The sequence below is a fragment of the Malaclemys terrapin genome, chromosome 6 (assembly GCF_027887155.1).
Source record: "Malaclemys terrapin pileata isolate rMalTer1 chromosome 6, rMalTer1.hap1, whole genome shotgun sequence".
NCBI lineage: Eukaryota > Metazoa > Chordata > Testudines > Emydidae > Malaclemys > Malaclemys terrapin.
The window spans coordinates 66,612,834-66,632,530 of record NC_071510.1 but is presented as its reverse complement, the minus strand read 5'-3'; the positions used below and the strand labels follow the sequence as shown (position 1 = coordinate 66,632,530).

The 19,697-nt window shown below is 41.7% G+C and overlaps 1 protein-coding gene across 2 annotated transcripts in view; it reads left to right on the top strand.

The window, feature by feature from the left end:
- The window catches only part of FER (FER tyrosine kinase), a 421,941-nt gene that overhangs the window by 61,040 nt on the left and 341,204 nt on the right, over nucleotides 1-19,697 (top strand). For both annotated transcript variants that reach the window (XM_054031951.1, XM_054031950.1), the window contains one exon: nucleotides 4,393-4,492. In XM_054031951.1, the coding sequence (XP_053887926.1) occupies nucleotides 4,393-4,492 (100 nt within the window). The remainder of the gene's footprint in view (nucleotides 1-4,392; nucleotides 4,493-19,697) is intronic.

The following is a 19,697-nucleotide window of genomic DNA, read 5'->3' as shown; positions in this document are numbered from 1 at the left end:
TCCCCTCCCTCAATGAGGAGATATGCAATATTTCTTGCCGTCCTCCCCCATTAGAAATTACAGAAACTGGGTTTAATAATAAACAAAATAAATGTATTAACTATAAAAGGCAGATTTTAAGTGGTTGAAGGTGAAGCAAACAGAACAAAGCAGATTACTGAGCAAATAAAACAAAACATGCAAACTAAGCTTGATTCACTAAAGAAACAGGTTACAAAATTTAATTTCTCAACCTAAAGGTTGAATTTAGGCAGGATTCAGAGTTTATGTAGCTCAGAGTTCCAGTTATTTTTCTTACAGACTGGACCCCTGTCTCAGTTTGGACTTACCCCTGCCTTTCCCTTCGGGTTGGTATTTGTGTCCCTTCAGGTACTTTCAGCAATCTTTCTTCGTGTGTAGGCAATGGAGGAGACTCTGGAATGCCTTCCCTTCCAGCCTTAAATAGAATTTACACAAGGCGGGAAACCTTTTGTTTCCCAAACTTGACCTTCCCCTCCTGTGAGTGGAAAATTACTAGAAGTCCAAGATAGTATTTAGTACCAGGTGGCAGGACCACCTGACCTAGTAGTGTCACAGCTAGTCCCAGGAGGACTCTCAGGAAGGAGAGAGATTAGTATCTTCACAGTTCTGTTGTTTCTTCCTAATGGGCCATCAGGGCTGTGATGCCTGGTTGTCTGGTGGGTGTCTCCCAATTACACACAGTTACATAGTCAATATTCCTAACTTTAGATAAGGAAGTGATACATGCATACAAATTGGATAATCACATTCAGTAAATCATAACCTTTCCAAAGATATCTTACATGAGCCATCATGCATAAAGTTTATCTGTTATGTCATTTCCATATCATAATTATATTTTCATAAAGAATATGGAGTGTAAGATGACAAATATATTTGACAAAAAAAAATTCTGCTGATCGACCAACCCTAATAAGTTTTTTTATTTGCGTGTGTGTGTATATGTATGTGTGTGTGTATGTATATGTATGTGTGTGTGTATGTGTATATATATATATATATATAATATGTATGTATGTATTGTGACAAAGTTCCTCTTCTACCTTGGTGGGTCCTGCGCTTATTGGCAGATTTGCTCACTTCACAGATTCACCCTGTGGGTCAGGAAACAGTCCAGAGACCTTCCCCTCTGGTAGAAGCTATAGTCCAGGTCAATTCCTCCTGGGAGGTATGGGGGGAACCCGGGCCCGCCCTCTACTCTGGGTTCCAGCCCAGGGTCCTGTGGACTGCAGCTGTTTAGAGTGTCTCCTGGTACAGTTGCACGACACCTACAACTCCTTGGGCTACTTCCCCATGGCCTCCTCCCAACACCTTCTTTGTCCGCACCACCGGACCTTCCTCCTGATGTCTGATAAAGCTTGTACTTCTCCGTCCTCCAACAGTACGCCTACTCACTCTCAGCTTCTTGCACACCTCTTGCTCCCAGTTCCTCACACACACTTCCTCTCCTCTGGCTCCCTGTCCCCCCCGGCTTGACTGGAGTGAGCCCTTTTATAGCATCAGAGGGGCCTTAATTAGAGTCAGATGCTTAACTGCCTCACCTGACTCTTAGCAGGTTAATTGGAGTCAGGTGGTCTATTAGTCTGGAGCAGCCCCTGCTCTGGTCACTCAGGGAACAGAAAACTACTTATCCAGTGGCCAGTATATCTCCCTTCTGCTACTCTGCTGTTCCCAATTGGTCTTGGTCTATCACAGTGTGTATATATATATATATATATATATTTGTTTTTAATTAAGTTTTTTGACAGTAAATTACAATGAACTACAGTGCATGGAGCTTTGCGAGGCTTACTTTTTAGCTGAAGCAGATCATGGTGTGGGAGTAAGGCCACACAGGTATTTTTTACCCTGGCCAGTAGACTATGTTGTCTTCTAGATGTTGAGCTTTTCAAACCCTTCCTGAGGTTCTCTAGGCAAGTGTATGGATTGATTTCTGATGAGATACTGTGTATTCTTATAGTCTTACCTGCTGTTGTCTGTCCAATGATTTTGTGCCTTTGGAGCACTTATTGAATGGCTCATTGAGCTACTTACTTGTCCACATAAGGCCTCTTCTATAGTACACAGCAGAATTTCTGCCTTGTTAGGTAGAATATCAAAATACCCTTAGCCCACTAGGACACTATCCAATATTCAACAAGATTATCAGCTGTGCTGATTGGAGTCCATAGGACACGCTGGATAAAATCTTGCCATAGAGGAGTAATTATAGCAAAATAAAAACATGGTCATTTCGTATTCCAGAGAATCCTTGTTTGAGGAATCCCTCGATACATCCCTTAAGGATTTACTTGAAAACAAACAAAAGTCATGCTTTCCACACATGTCAATGGTAAAGACTCTACCTTCAGGTTTATTCCAGTCCCATTGCGAATCTCAGACATCCTTCTTTCTGTAAAAATTGGAGAAAAAGAGGGGCTTATGATGTTATTAAGACAAAAATATCAGATACACATCGCAGCGCTGGATGCTAGTAGTATGCACTTTAGGGATTGTCTGCACAATGCCTTACTCCACACCAGTGGGAGTGTAAATTCTAACGCATACCAGCATGTTGTGCACTAACTGGCATTCATTAATGTACTATTGTTTGAAATGTGAGTACATTAACATGTACTAGGGAATGTTAGTGTGCACCAGCAGGGTCCATGCAAGACACTTGGTGTGCGACACTCTGGTCTGCATTAGAATGTACATCCCTCTGGTGTGGACTAAGACACCATGTAGATAAAACCAAAGATAATTTTGACTATCTTAATCCTCTTAGATTTATCCAGATAGGGAGTTTCTGGCTTTGTTTTCGTCACTGACAGAAGAGCATATTGAGACAGGTGAGGCAGATCCATTTCACAGTTAAATACAAAGATTTCTCATAGCTAATCTCATTTCCCTGTGTTTGTTTTTCACTCTTCTGTAAAAGGACCAGTTTCTAATTGTGCTCAGCACCTCCTAATCATGGGATGAGTAACAACACTACCCTCGGCATTTAAGAGTCCAACTCCATTTATTTACTTTGGTTTCATTGATTTACCATCCTTTCAGAACTTCAAAATGGAGTCTGTTTGATTCATTTTTCTAGCCAGTGCCCCGGGATATTTATCTACAGAAACCAACGGCTTCACAGCACTAACAGTATTTCAGTTTCTTCCTTGGAAACCTGTAGGTCTAGTCTGTCAAAAAGTCCTTTCCTGTCCAGTGTCTATTTTAACAACACATGGAAATCTGACTGATTGGGTGTGTGCGTGCATGGATGCTTGTGGGAGCAGGATAACTCAAGAAATGGTCCTGCTCCGACTTAAACTTCCCCATAACTGGTCTAGACTGGAGCTAAGAATTGAAAGATGTGCCCTGGTTGCTTTTTGTGGAGTTCTGACAATTGCTAGTTTTGTAAAACAATTCAGTAGCTGAGGCTTATGTGACCTAGCAAAAGAGAATCATGAACCCCAGCCGTCCCAGTCTTCACATTCCTCATAATGGAGAAAAAATGTAAGAGCAGTCCATTTTGCAGAAAAGCTAAGTGTTCTCTCAGGTTGACTGAGCACAAGTGATCTCTCCTAGTCCATGAATGTTTGAAGTCACTCTATCAAAGAATCTCTTTTGCCTCTCTTTCAATGCACAGCTCTTCAGGTTTTTCTTTTGATACCAGAGCCCAATGGGTTGTCAAATGTCTTCTCAATCCCATGCTCCAGTGGTCTTTTGTATTTGCTGCTCACTTCTTTTCCTCCACAACGTGCTAAAGGTTTGAACTGTAAAAGGCAATGCTATTCTTGTAGCTCCTTTGCCAAAAATGTCCTGGTTCACGGAGCTGGTCCAGTTGTCTATTGAAAGAAAGATTCTCTGACCCACATTTTCAATCTCTTTGTAGGAGCCAGTTGCTCCTCTAGACCTCATAACTGGTGGCCTGGGTCATAAGAGATGAACTCTTCTATCCAAAGGCACCTTTAATGGCATTTGAGAAATTTTTAAAATCAGTCACTTTTCTGCGTTAGGCTTTGGAAAATTTCTTTTAGTGTAACGAGGATCAGATAAGCATAAACAGTAACTAATTAAAATCCTAATTGTTTTGTAGCAAGATTTGATTGGGATCTTTGGGCACTATCACAGTTTTAGTAATAATAAAGTAGATGTCCTGATGTGCTCCACCACACATTCGTGATGACAGCAGGTCCCCCTTACACACCAGACTTTCTTTTTCTTTTAATTATAGTGTATGGCAATATATTCAAGAGCATCCCTGAAATAATGAAAAAAGCATACATCCTTAATTTCTTGGAAATTAAATCCTGTAATTATCTTTTCCTAATGTTAAGAAGCCTTTAACTCCTGAAGGTAAGTGTTTTAATAACTTTCCTATTTTTGCTTTATTCATAGGTCACAAAGACAGAACTGGAGAAATTAAAATCTAGTTACAGACAATTAATAAAAGAAGTTAACTCTGCTAAGGAGAAGTATAAAGAAGCTGTGGCTAAAGGTATGTTACTGGTGACTAATAAATAGTGGTCATTTTAGCTCTTTTTATTATTGCCTTTAATAATTTATTGCCTGAAAATAGTTATAATAAAACAAAGTGACATTTCTGTTTCGAGCAGTTCAGTTGATGAAATATCACAAAGCTGAAATAAGACAGATTAATTGTAATAATATATATTTACACATTTCTTGATAGTACAGTTTTCTAAAGAATTCATGGGGTATGTGATGGCCCTTTCTTTTAAACTTCCATCCTTTTGTTAGGTTTATTCAGATCATAAACTAGATAAAACAGGTTGGCTATAGTGGTGCTGTAGCAGCAAATGCCACTGATCATGTGGAGTTCCAAATGTGATCTCACTACATCTTATTATGCTCTAAATACTGGTTATAGCAACTGTAGCAGGGAAAACACAGATCCTGAGGGACTTAACTTGGCTCTTGACATTTAAATAGAAGAGAAACTGATCATAAACTATTTTGTTTAAGTATGTATTTATTTGTAGTTTTAGACTGGGATTTTCAAAGGTGTCTAAGGGAGCTAAGTATTCAGATTACTTGGAAATTCAGTAGGAAGTTGAATGCCTAACTTCCTCAGAATCCTTTGGAAGTCCCTGTCTTAAAGCCTATGTGTATATTTGTTAATTGATTTAGATCTTAAATATTTTTCTTTGTATCAGAGTCCCATTGTGCTCTGCACTGCAATGATAACTAACAAAGAAAACAGTTCCTGCCTCAGGAAACTTACATTCTATATTTCAGATAATAAACAGGTGGATGCCACAGACAATTGGGGTAGGACTGAGTTGGGAGGCTTAGGTAACAATTAAAGATAGTTGGGCTTCACAGTACTTATTGGTCTTCAGATTTATTTAAAAAAAAATCTGTCTGTCATTACTTTATCATTCCACCTGGTTTCCAAAGTTATTCACAAGTTTCTGTGATAATTCCTAAGAAAGTACAGGCATTACCGGCTATTTAGGAAATGGAAAAGGTTTTGTAACCTTGTAAAAGATAGTATGCTCTATCTTTTATTCCTTTCTCTTCTGCTCACTGTGGGCCTGATTCTGCATTTCTTGTGAATCCAAAATTCCCATTCAAGTCCATTAGAATTTTGGATTCACAAGTAATGTAGATTGAGGCTGGTGTGTTACTGATCTTCCGAGTATTTGAAATTAACATTTCCCCAAACCGCTGAGTGCTGCAAACGAAAATAAAATTATTTTTTTTCGGACTGACTTACCTGTCCTTCCACTGTTTACCTCATCCCCAGCTTCATTTTGTATGTTCTTGTAGCATATTTTTATTCAATTAATACTCTCTTCCCACACCAGTATAATGTGTGACAGCATTTCTAAACTTTGGGTTATGACCCTGGGTCCGGTTCTGTTCAATATCTTCATCAATGATTTGGCTAATGGCATAGAGAGTACACTTATAAAGTTTGCGGGCGATACCAAGCTGGGAGGGGTTGCAGGTGCTTTGGAGGATAGGATTAAAATTTAAAATGATCTGGACAAACTGGAGAAATGGTCTAAAGTAAATAGGATGAAATTCAATAAGGACAAATGCAAAGTACTCCACTTAGGAAGGAACACGCAGTTGCACACATTCAAAATGGGAAATGACTGCCTAGATAGGAGTACTGCTGAAAGGGATCTGGGGGTCATAGTGGATCACAAGCTAAATATGAGTCAACAGTGTAATGCGGTTGCAAAAAAAGCAAACATCATTCTGGGATGTATTAGCAGAAGTATTGTAAGCAAGACACGAGAAGTAATTCTTCCGCTCTACTCTGCGCTGATTAGGCCTCAATTGTAGTATTGTGTCCAGTTCTGTGCGCCAAATTTCAGGAAAAATGTGGACAAATTGGAGAAAGCATAGGCGCCAACTTTTCCTGGCGCCAGCAGGTGTTCTTGCCCCCAGCCCCGCCCCGCCTCCACCCATACCCCGCCCCGCCCCATTCCAACCCCTTCCCCAAATCCCCGCCCCGGCCCTGCCTCTTCCCCGAGTGCGTGGTGTTCCCCTTCTTCCCCCCTCTTTCCCAGTGCTTGCCGCTGCAAAACAGCTGTTTCACAGCGGGAAGTGCTGGGAGCTAGGGGGAGAAGTGGCGCACTCAGAGGAGGAGGCGGAGGTGGTGCGGAGGTGAGATGGGGCGGGGAGCTGCCGGTGGGTGCAGAGAAGCCACCAATTTTTTTCCCCGTGAGTGTTCCAGCCCCGGAGCACCCACGGAGTCAGGGCCTATGGGAGAAAGTCCAAAGAAGAGCAACAAAAGTGATTAGAGGTCTAGAAAACATGACCTACGATGGAAGATTGAAAAAATTGGGTTTGTTTAGTCTGGAGAAGAGAGGACTGAGAGGGGACATGAGAACAGTTTTCAAGTACATAAAAGGTTGTTACAGGGAGGAAGATAAATTGTTGATCTTAACCTCTGAGGATAGGACAAGAAGCAATGGGCTTAAATTGCAGCAAGGGTGGTTTTGGTTGGATATTAGGAAAAACTTCCTGTCAGAGTGGTTAAGCACTGGAATAAAATGCCTAGTGAGGTTGTGGAATCTCCATCATTGGGGATATTTAAGAGCAGGTTGGACAAACACCTGTCAGGGATGGTCAATACTTAGTCCTGCCTTGAATACAGGGGACTGGACAAGATGACCACTTGAGGTCCCTTCCCATTCTATGATTCTATGCCTTAACCCGTTGCTTGTGTCAGTGGCTCTTCTGAACTTTTTACGGTCCGAGACACGCCTATGATCATTAAGTGAAGTTTCCATTTGCTAGAATTTAAAATCTGTTCGCACACTTGTATCTCACATTATTTACTTAATACGAAGAAAGCTGCAAGCATCTCAACATTCTACAGTGAATGTTTGTGTGGTCTTAATTCTTGAGATGTTCAGAATTCTTAAAAGCTAGACAGTCTGCATTTGATTCATATTTGCTTGTAGAAAATTATTGGGCATGAGGCTTTTTGCATAGTTATTACTGGCTGCATTTAATTTTATTCATTTACTTCTATAATATCACTTAATAAAAACTTGTGTTTAAAAAAAAATGCATTATGGGGAGGACTTATGTCCAGAAAGTTTGCTGGGTTCAGCAAAGTGGGAACAGGATTTTTTTTTTTTTTTTTTTTTAGAAACGTTGAAGAAGAACTACTCTAGTACTTCCTATAGAAAAACTAAAGCTGATACTGGAATTTAATAAACAAAAGATGGTGATTTCTAATTTCTCTTTATTTTATAATTGCTGCAACCCCCTTTTTAAAAGTTGGGTGGAAGGGGCACGGAGAACGAGGAGTGAAAATGCTCAAGTCCTGCAGCCCTGCACACAGACAGCAACAGAATAGTAAAAAAATGAGGAGAATGGGAATGTTTGGCCCATAACCATCCCTCAGTTGTTTTTAACCCCTCCATATTATTTCCTGCCTATCTTCAAAAGATTTTGCAATTTTAGTAATTATTAAGCATGTTTTCATGTTAATTAAATATGCAATATGTATAAACAGATACAGATTGTATAAATATTTTTGAAGTACTAGTATAAAAATATCTTTTGAAATGCACAACTGAGTTATAAACAGTGTGGCTTAATAAGCTAGTATTAAGTGTACTTAATATATAACTGTATATATAACTTTATATATTTTCTTTATTGCAAGATTTTAAAGAAGGAACAGACATGTTAAACAGGTACAGCCAGTCTTTCACAGCCTACATTTCAACCTTATAATTATCATATAGCTGGAGGTTTGGCTAAATATCTGGTTTGAAACACCTAGAATAGCTGGGATAAGGAGTTTAAATTCTAACTTTATCAATTCAGTCACTCATTTTTCTAATATAGATAAATTGAGTTCCATTGCATTTACTGTGTACAATTCTGTTAGATGACATTTTAAAAAAACGATGCTTGCTATATGGGGATGTTAAAGATCCCACACCACATTATTTTAGGGGGGAGGTTTTTGTCTTAGGGTCCTTGGTGAAAGTTTCACTTCCTCACACTGTGTAGTGTTGGCAGGCATGGATTCTATGGCTTACAAATATATTTGATGTTGGTGACTATATTGATGCAAAGCATCTGGGCTTCTCTTTAGGTGCGACATTCTGATTAAAGAATTAGCATGGTAAAATATCAATATACTTTTGTGACCAGGGGCCAGGATGGACCACACGGAGGAATGCCACACTTAGGGCAGAATGCAAGAAACAGGGCAGACAGTCCCCCCAAACTGGTGGTTTATTCTATAATTAGATTCACCAAGCTAATAACAAAAGAGCTTCTTTAGTACCACACTGGTTAACAAGAAGCCAGACATAGTTGCCTTTAAGCATTCCAGTCCTTGGCCCCTATTCAGGCAAACAGGTCTAATATAGTGAGGGGTTATTGAAAACCTAATTCATCCATATGTGAGGTTCATATTAATCCCTAAAGATCAGACACTTAACCTCATATCAATATATGTCTCAGATCTTACCCGTATACCACGCTGTCAGCCAATCCTTAATAAACTAACTGAAGATTTATTAATAATAAAAGAGTTGCTGAATGGTTAAAAGATTATATACATTACAAATGCTTGTAAGGTCCTTATATCAGACTTGTAGCAGTGTTGGACAAATCTGCTGGCTTGCAAAAGTTTCTCTGGAATCATTCCCAAAGGTTAGAATTCAAATGCAGCATGGATGTAAAGTCTCTTACCCTGAAAAATGCATGAAAAGACTATCCCAAAAAACTACTTGGAAGATCTCAGTTCCAGGGCTTAAACTTTCCCTGTTTAAAGTTAAGCAGACTAGGGATGAAAGGATCAGTCCTGAGGTTTCTCTTTAGAGCTGAAGCAGGTTTTTCACATGCTTTGAGCACAGCAGGTGACTGAGGATTCTTTTTTGTTGAGCACACAATGACCCACCTCTTTGAAGTTAACATTCAATTTCCTATGCGTATACAGGTAATCTAATTACTCATTTGCACAAGGCAATTAGCCGGTCCTTCATTATAACAGAGACAGATAAGATGAAGACAATATATTAATTTCCTGCAGTGTGTCTCACATCTTTGATCATAAGGTTAACTGAACAAAGTTGTCTGTGAGCACAATTAAGGCATGAAAAGGACTTAGCATCTAAAAGCTAATTTGGTTACACTGGTATCCTTTTAATAGGATATAGGTAAACACAGGCAGATATACTTAGCCTTTACCCTTGATTTCTATTACTACAAATGAATGGGTTAATGATCTTTGAAATTCACATACAAGTGAATTGCCTTGTTACAATTGTAATGCCTCTTGTTAAGTTGTTAGGGACCATGCACAGTTTGGCTAGTCTGCCCCTATCACAACCATATAAAATTGTTGATGGATTGATGGATAATTGATGGATCTCAAAATGTAATATTTAATGGGGAATCCTCATCAATTAGGTGTGTTTCCATCTGTGTCCTGCAGGAATTGGTTCTTGTCCCAACACTAGTTAATATATTCTTCATTTATCCTGAAAATAATATAAAACCATTGATTATAACATTTACAGATTTCTTCATAAAAATTGGTGGAGAGGTAAATAGTGTAAGAACAGGTCACTTACAGAGAGCATCTGGATTAACTGGTAAACTGTCCATAAACACACATCAGTTTAGATAAAGCCAAATAAAACATAGTATATCTAGGAACTAAGATTGTAGGCCATACATATAGGATGGGGAACTGCATTCTGGAAAGCTGTGGCCTAAGGAGTTTGAGGTGATGGTGAATAACCAGATGACCATGAGCTCCCCATGCAATGCTGTAGCCAGAATGGTAAATGCAGTCCTTGGATGTATAAAAAAGGGCATGTTGAATAAGAATAGGGAAGGAGATTATCTCTGTATTGCATACAAAATAACTGTGTTTAAAAAATATTATTAAGGTTGCAAAGTTGAGACCTCAAGTTAGGAAATGCCAGAATTAAAGTTGTCTGCAAAACCTTAGGTCAATCCCCTTGTGCTGTTTACATTATGACCCAGTCATTATTTCCATTCTTCTTGTTCTTGTAATTTATTATTTGCATTATTAGAGTGCCTAGGAGCTGTGGTCATGGACTAGGACCCCATCATACTAGGGGTTGTACAAACAAAGAACAAAAATGATCACATATGATATTTTTCCGCAGACCTCTGCCTCATTCAGCATATAGGGTAGACTGTGCTCACTTAAAGAACAGCTATTCTATATTTTGTTTTCTCTCCACTGTTCAATGTGTGGCGTACAATATTTACTGCATGCTATTCTAAATGTGCTCTGAAGGCAAAATTATTAATTTCCTTATGACTTTTTTCTGTGGTGCTTATCACTACACTTCTGAGTGCTCCAGTAACATTAATTAATTTTCCTAACGCTCCTGTGAGGTGTCGGGGTGTGTGTGTGTGTGTGTGTATTATCACCATTTTATAGATAGGGAACTGAGGCATAGCGACATTAAGTAAAAAGTTTTCACTAATTCTGGATGCCAGTTTTGAGATACCTAGGACCTTGGAAGTCCGAGAGACAACAGTCTTCTTTATGACATAATCCTGATCTATATCCAGAGTTGGTCCATCCTGTGTATTGAATGAGGCAGGGATCCTATGAAAAAATAGTTTGATTATGTAATCAGAGACTTATAATAATGCATGCACACAAGGGGGCTGAATTAAAGTTGTCTGTACATCAGGGGTGGGCAAACTACGGCCCAGAGGCCACATCCAGCCCTTCAGATGTTTTAATCCGGCCCTCAATTTCCTGTCGGGAATCATGGTCTGGGGCTTGCTCCACTCCAGCTGGGGAGCGGGGCTGGGGGCTTGCCCCACTCCATGCATGCTGTGGCTCCATGTGGCTCCCGGAAGCAGCAGCATGTCCCCCTTCTGGCACCTACGGACTGGGTAGTGCGCAGAGCTACCTGGCCACATCTCCACATAGGAGCCGGAGTTGAGAAATGCTGCTGCTGCTTCCAGGAGCTGTTTGAGGTAAAGGCCGCCCAAAGCCTGCACCCCTGATCCCCTCCTGCACCCCAACCCCCTGCCCCAGCCTTGATCACCCTCCTGCCCTCCGAACCCCTCAGTCCCAGCCTGGAGCATTCTCCTGCACCCCAAACCCTTCATCCCCAGCCCCACCCCAGAGCCTGCACCCCCTGCCCGGAGTCCCCTCCTGCACCCTGAACTCCTCATTTCTGGCCGCATGTCAGAGCCTGCCCCCCACAGCTGGAGCCCTCACCCACTCTTGCAGCCCAACACCCAATTTCACCCAGTGAGCAGTCATACAATTTCCATACCCAGATGAATTCCTCGGACCAAAAAGTTTGCCCACCCCTGCTGAACATTCAGTTATTTCTGAGTATTTGGCAACTTGACTTTGCAACTTTAATGTTCTTTTTACATAGTGGACTGTGTGGGTGTGTGAAATTTCCTAAGAGCTTAAAAAAGCAAACACTAAAAACAAGTGTTTAATAACATCATTTACATACTGTCATGATTATGGCCTTCCCAATTTCACGGTCCGTTTTGGTCAATTTCACGGTCATAGGAATTTAAAAATAATAAATTTCATGATTTCAGCTATTTAAATCTGAAATTTCATTGTTTTGTAATTGTAGGGGTCCTGACCCAAAAAGGAATGGGGGGGGGTCACAAGGGTATTGTGTGTGGTGGGGGTTCTGGTACTGCTACCCTTATTCTGCGTTGCTGCTGGCGGTGAGGCTGCCTTCAGAGCTGGGCAGCTGGAGAATGGTGGCTGCTGGCCGGGAGCCCAGCTCTGAAGGCAGAGCCGCTGCTAGCAGCAGCACAGAAGTAAGGATGGCGTGGTATGGTATTGCCACCTTTACTTCTGCACTGCTGCCTGCAGAGCTGGACCCTCAGTATGCAGCAGCCACTCTTCAACTGCCCAGCTCTGAAGGCAGCACAGAAGAAGGTAAGAGTGGCATGGTGTGATATTGCCCCTCTTCCTTCTGCACTGCTGCTGGTGGTGTGTTGCCTTCAAAGCTGGGCACCTGGCCAACAGTCCCCGTTCTGCTGGTCAGCTCTGAAGGCAGCACAGATGTAAGGGTGGCAATACCACAACCCCCCTAAAATAAGCTTGATACCCCCTCCCCGCAACTCCTTTTGTGTCAGGGCCCCCAATTTGAGAAATACTGGTCTCCTCCTTGAAATCTGTATAGGATAGGATAAAAGTACACAAAAGACCAGATTTCATGGTCCGTGATGCGTTTTTCATGGCTGTGAATTTGGTAGGGCCCTAGTCATGATTCAACAATAGGGTTGGCTCCTTTAGATCCACTGCATAGATCTCTGGCCCTTGCTCTAAGGGAGTAATTGATAGCAGAGGGGGTTGTCACCCTCCATGTGGACCATCAGTAGATGGGGATGAGACAGACACTTTGCCAGTTGGTTTCAGAGATATTTGCTGACAGCAGACAAATGGTGAGATTCAAGAATCTTGAATTCCATTCCAGGCTCTTAAGGATATTGTACTGTATTGGGCTTAGACTCCCAAAGCTTGACTTCTTATATCCCATTCCTTTCTCCCCTTTAACCTGTCCCAGTCCTGTCTGTTCCCACCCCTGCCTTGTTGTATCAGCCCCATCTTCTTTCTTCATTCAGTTCCATTCTTCAGTTATCAGGCTTCTCATCCCAGTCCAAGTCTCCTTGCCCAACTAGTTCCAACTTCTTCCCCTGCCACCCATCTCCCCGTCTCCTTCTTCGACAATACCAGCCTGCCCTTTCCCAGCTCTGGGGCTTCACCTGTTGTCCCCTCTGAGTTTGAATCTGACAGCTTCCTCTTCTACACTGCCTGGATGCCAGCATGGAGGTCATTGAGGGCACAGTTCCAGTGCCTGGCCTGGCCCAGCCCCAGCTGGGAGCAGCCATTATAGGGAAAGTCTGGCTTCACCCTTGGAACTGGCGCATACTCAGTTCTGGTGGGATGCTGCATGTGCAATCTGGTCTTCACTATGAGGTGTGAGCATGCTCAGTGAGGATGGAATCTTTGGAAATTTTAGCAGCTAACATCTAAGAAGTCTTTACTGAGCATGTGCCAACTGCAGCTTGTTAAAAAGGTTTATAACAGCTAAATTTAGGCAGAATTTCATAGCAACAGCAAAAGATACAACCATGACAAAAAGCCCACCTCCTGCCAAATTTCAGGTTCCTTCTTCAGAGCATAGGGGTGCTAGAGTTGTTCAAAGTAAAGGTCACAACATTTTTTTTAACATGGGCAAAATGTCATATATTTACCTAGCCTTATTCTTTAAAACAGCTGAACTGTTTTGGCTGAAATTTAAAAAATGCAGCCTCGGTTAGGCACTTGACATGGAAAATTTCAGTTCAAATAAAGTTTGGAAAAGTTACAAGCAACTGAAATAGGATCTTATAATAGGAAGGGTCAGGCATCTAGTAGTATCAGTGCTATCAGCCCTGCATCTAATACCAGACTGGTGAGATGACTTGTGGAATATGGTGTCCAGTTCTGATGTCCCCACTTTGAAAAGGGTGTTGATAAAGTGGAGAGAAGTTGGAGAAGAGTTGCAGGAATGATTTGAGGATTGGAAAACGTCTTCCATGTAAAGACCCAAGAAGCTCAGTCTGTTTTGTTTATCACAGGGAAAATTAAGTGGTGATTTGATCATTGTCTAGAATTACCTATACGAGGAGTATCAACAGATGATAGAGGGATTTCTAATCTAGCAGGCAAAGGTATTATAGAATCAGTGAAAGTACAGCTTACCAGTTAAATCAGAAAAAAGGTGCAACTTCTTAACAGTAAAAGGTAATGAACTATAGCAAGTTGTTGATTCTCCATCATTTAAAAAATTGAAATCAAGACTGGATGTCTTGCTAAAAGAGATGCTTTAGTTCAACTAAATCTTATTGGGTTCCATGCAAGAATTACTTGGTGAAAGGCTTATGTTATGTAGGAGTGCAGCCTAGATGATCATATTGGTCCATTCTGGCCTTAAAATATATCACTTGAGCGTAAGGGTCAACACTAGTGTATTCCTTTGCCGGATTGAGGCCATAGTTTATGATGCATCCTGGGATATTTTGAATGAAATGTAAAGTATATGATACTATTAGACTGTCTTCTAGAATTGAAATCCACAACTGTGTCAGCAGGAAAGAGGTGTTAGACAAAAATCCCCAAAAATCCTTTTGCTATGATTTACTGAGGAAAAACTGTGTACGCTTTCCCTGTTACTCTGCAGCAGCAGTGGGCCAACAAATAATTTTCTTAGAACTGTGCACTAGCCTGCTGTGCTGACATTGATGCTCCTGAGTAGCAGAGTAAATAAAATAAGACAAGTTGGCTTATGCTGTTTTATAGAAACACATCAAAATTAGGGCTGTCAAGCGATTAAAAAAATTAATCTTGATTAATCGCGTGATTAAACAATAATAGAATACCATTATTTAAATATTTGTGGATGTTTTCTACATTTTCAAATATATTGATTTCAATTACAACACAGAGTACAAAGTGTACAGCAGGGGTCGGCAACCTTTCAGAAGTGGTGTGCCGAGTCTTCATTTATTCACTCTGATTTAAGGTTTTGCGTGCCAGTAATACATTTTAACATTTTTAGAAGGTCTCTTTCTATAAGTCTATAATATATAACTAAACTAGGGTTGTATGTAAAGTAAATAAGGCTTTTAAAATGCTTAAGAAGCTTCATTTAAAATTAAATTAAAATACAGAACCCCCAGAGCGGTGGCCAGGACCCGGGCAGTGTGGGTGCCGCTGAAAATCAGCTCGCGTGCCACCTTCGGCAAGCGTGCCCTAGGTTGCCTACCCCTGGTGTACAGTATTCACTTTATATTTATTTTTATTATAAGTATTTGCACTGTAAAAAAACAAAAGAAATAGCATTTTTCAATTACCTAATACAAGTACTGTAATGCAATCAATTTATGATTAAAGTTGAACTTACAAATATAGCATTATGTACAAAAAAACCTGCATTAAAAATAAAACAATATAAAATTTTAGAGTCTGCAAGTCCACTCAGTCCTACTTTTTGTTCAGCCGATCGCTCAGACAAACAGGGTCCCTTCCAGTTCTATGAAATAGATATGTCTCCATATATAACCCATCTTACAAAGCTGAACTCATGAAGATGCCTATGACTTCTTTAGCAAAATATATGTGGGTGAACCTGTCATACTAAAAATGGGCATAGAAACGAAACAGCCATTTTTTATAGGATTTTAATAATCACTCTGCATTGAAAATGCAAATGAAAGAGCAGCAGAATGCCCAATTATGTGGGCAACTCCAAGAAGTCTTTTTGAAATTATATACTTAAACTACTACGCTTTAATGCATATTTTAAAAAATACTTAAATATCTGGGAAGAAAAATACTTTTGACACAAACTTTTGATTTTATTTGAAACTAACAACTAGATAAAGCTGTACACTTTTGCACTAATGTTAAAAGAACACCAAATGAGAAACTGTATTTTTTCTTTGACTTTTTGTATTTGAAATAGTTTAAGATTACACCTTAAGATCAATATCTGCTTTTCAAAGAACTCTCGTCAGTCCATGCCAACAATGGAATTACAATATACTCCTTGGCCTTGTGTATTAAATAGTGTGAGAGTCTTCACTGGTTTAGCTTATTTTGTTGAGGTCACCCTAATATTTTTTCAAATTAACCTTATCATGACACCTGAATCATCAGCTGCTGGCTCCCATTACCAAACCTACTACAGAGAAGCATTGCATAATATTTTCAGTTTATTCTATAAATTATTTTTCTTAGCTACAGTTGCCAATAATTTGGGACCCAAGGTAGCTTTATAATTTTGAGCTAGAGGGCAGTGACTCTATGGAGTATATAAGGGTTTAAAAAAAAAAAAAAAAAAAGGAATACATGATACATATACAGTTACTCACTCACAAATAATGCAGAAATAAACCGTGTTTTGTAAACATTATGCTATAAAAAGAATGAAAGCATGTCTACATTTACTCCCTCTGTTGACAGATCGTGTCCACATTCGGGGCACCTTTGTCCACAGCGAGAGCAATGGACTGTGGATATGTATCCCACAGTGCCTAGCGACACCAGCCTTCACTAGGTGTGGGAATGTGGAAATGGAACGTGGCGCATCCTGGGATGTGCAAATGTACCGTCATGCACCGCTTTGTGTCCTACCCCTCCAAAGTTTTCTGGCTTCCTTTTGTGCTGTTTTTTCCAGCTGTCATTCTTTGTAGTGCGCGCCAGCATCTGCAGTGAGAGAGGATGGATCCTGCACTTCTCTCCTATGCGCCGTTAGATGTTGTGAGGACATCGCGCATGGCAGCACAGTTACTCGCAGAGTTACTTGCAGAGTTAGCAGAGGATAAATCGCAGGCACCCGAGTGTGATATGGGTGGCAGCAACTTATCCGTGCTTTGTGCATTCACAGAGCAGCTGCATATGGCAGACCATCGCTTTTGTACTAAGGAAACAAGCACTGATTGGTGGAATCGCATTGTCATGCAGGTGTGGGATGATGACCAGTGGGTACAGAACTTTAGGATGCGAAAAGCAACCTTCATGGAGCTATGTGCTGAGCTGTCCCCCGACCTGCGGCACAAGGACATCAGATTGAGAGCTGCCCTTTCGTTAGAGAAGCGGGTTGCAATTGCTATGTGGAAGCTGGCGAATCCAGACTGCTACTGGTCAGTCACAAATCAATTTGGAGTACAACTGTTGGGGTTGTATTACTCCAAGAGTGCAGAGCAATAAATCACATCCTGCTGCATAGGACCGTGTCTCTGGGAAATGTGCGTGAAATAGTGGATGGCTTTGCAGAGATGGGTTTCCCTAACTGTGGCGGGGTGATTGATGGCACACACATTCCAATTTTAGCACCAGACCACCTTGCCTCTGAATACATCAATAGGAATGGATACTTCTCCATGGTGTTGCAGGCACTTGTGGATCACCGGGAGCGTTTCATGGACATCAATGCAGGCTGGTCTGGAAAGGTGCATGATGCACACATATTCAGGAACAGTGGCCTATACAGAAAGCTGCAGGCAGGGACTTTTTTTCCAGACCACAGGTTCACAGTGTGGGATGTGGAAATGCCCATAGTAATCCTGGGAGACCCATTTTACCCCTTACAGCCCTGGCTCATGAAACCTTACACAGGGCACCTGGACAGCAGCAAGGAGCGTTTTAACAACAGGCTGAGCAGGTGCCGCATGGTAATTGAATGTGCCTTTGGCCGTTTGAAAGCTTGCTGGAGGTGTCTCAAAGGCAGGCTAGACCTTACTGAGGATAATATTCCCGTGGTCATAGCCGCGTGCTGCACTTTGCATAATCTGTGTGAATCTAAGGGTGAAATGTTTGCTCAGGTGTGGAGCACTGAGGCGGAGCACTTGGCTGCACATTTTGAACAGCCAGATGCTAGGGCTGTCAGAGGAGCCCAGAGGGCTGCTATGAACATCAGAGAGACTTTGAGGAACCACTTTGACAATGAGGGGCACTAACACATGTCTGCATTGGAGTTGCTTCCCTGGTGCATCCATGTACAATTTTGGGGCCCAAGAGCCATGCAACACAATGCTTTAGAAGCCTGTTCCCCAGAGTGAACTAATTGCTATATGCTTTTGTAGAACACAGAATAAAAACACTGTACCATTAAATACCTTAGCCTTTATTTATTGTTAAAAAGGGTAAAACCTCACACTGTGTGTAGCTCCAGCTTTCATTGTGTAAACTGTGAGATGGGGTGGAGTGATGGGAAAACTCAGGAGTGCTGTGAAGTGAAAAGGAATGTGTGGGCATAGAGGGGGGTGGAGTTGGCAAAAAATTGTGCATCTGCATGTGCTGTAGTGAAGGTTGGCCACCGATCTGCTCAGTCTGCAGTTATATCAAAGACTTGAGCATCTCTGTCTGTTCCTCCATAACTTTTATCATCTGCTCTGTCGCTTGCCTAGCAAATGCAGCATTCTCTTTTCTGTCCTGCCTTTCAGCTTCCCAGCACTCTTTCCATTCCCTGGTCTGTGTCTCATCACGCTGCAGCACCTCCCGGAACATGTCTTCTTTGCTGCGCCTAGGGTTTTTTCTTATCTGCCGAAGCTGGTTCACGGGTGTGCTTAGCATGTTCTTCAAAGTCTGTGCTGAACAGAAGAGGGATTGTTACATTCCAGCAAATGATTGAAACATTTTAGTAAAAAGGGCGTTTTGCTAGTAGAAATCACTTTTTCTCTGAGACTCTAGGCAGGCACACAGCTCCGCGAGCACCCCAATCATGGTGAGTGTTGGGAGTGGGGGGAAGGTGGTTGTGCGTACGGACAAAAAGGTCACGGGTTGCAGGGCAGCTTTGCAGGGAACTCATTCTAAAAACACTTTTTCACAGGCGGCCAACCTGATGGCTGACATCTCACTGCTGCGGGTGACCAGAGAAACCAGGGCACAGCTGCTGAATGCTTCAGGCTTTCACCCTGGTCTATATGCAGCTCAGCTATGTGCCGCTTTGGTCCCAGCTCCAATGATTGCTAAATGGCATGATAGAGTTTCCTACAATTTGGGAACTAACAAGGCTGCAATCCCTTGGAATCTGTGGCAGAGGATTATCAAGTACCTAGTTGAAACTTTCCAGAGCCTCCCTCTGGAGGATTCCCTGCAGGTCTCGATGTCCATCAACACCCTGCTTGGCCATGCAGACTAGCTGCACAGGGCAATGTCCAGCTCACAGAAAACATTACCTGCATCCCACTTTTTGATTCCCTACACAAGCCACAGCAACTTACCCAGAATCTCATTTGCTTCCTGCTCCCCATTGAGCACTTCTGGAGTGGAGAAAAGTTCCTGGCTGCCTGCCCCACCAGGTGACCCCACTGGGAGCACCACATCCTCTTCTAGCTCGACTTCTTCATCCAGAATTTCAGCCTGCGGGTTACCCCGTCTTTTTGCTGCCTGCAAAGTATCCACGGGGCTATTGGCGATGGAGGTGGTGTCACCACCGAGGATAGCATTCAGCTCCTTGTAGAAGCAGCAAGTCTTAGGTGCACCACCGGAGCGATGGTTCGCCTCTCGCACCTTATGGTACACCTGCCTCAGCTCCTTTATCTTCGCTCTGCACTGCTGTGTGTCCCGATCATAGCACTGCTGTGTGTCCCGATCATAGCACTTCTTCAGGTCTGGGAAACATATTCAGTGTTACAGCTAAATACACTGTGGAGCAGATAGTTTAGCA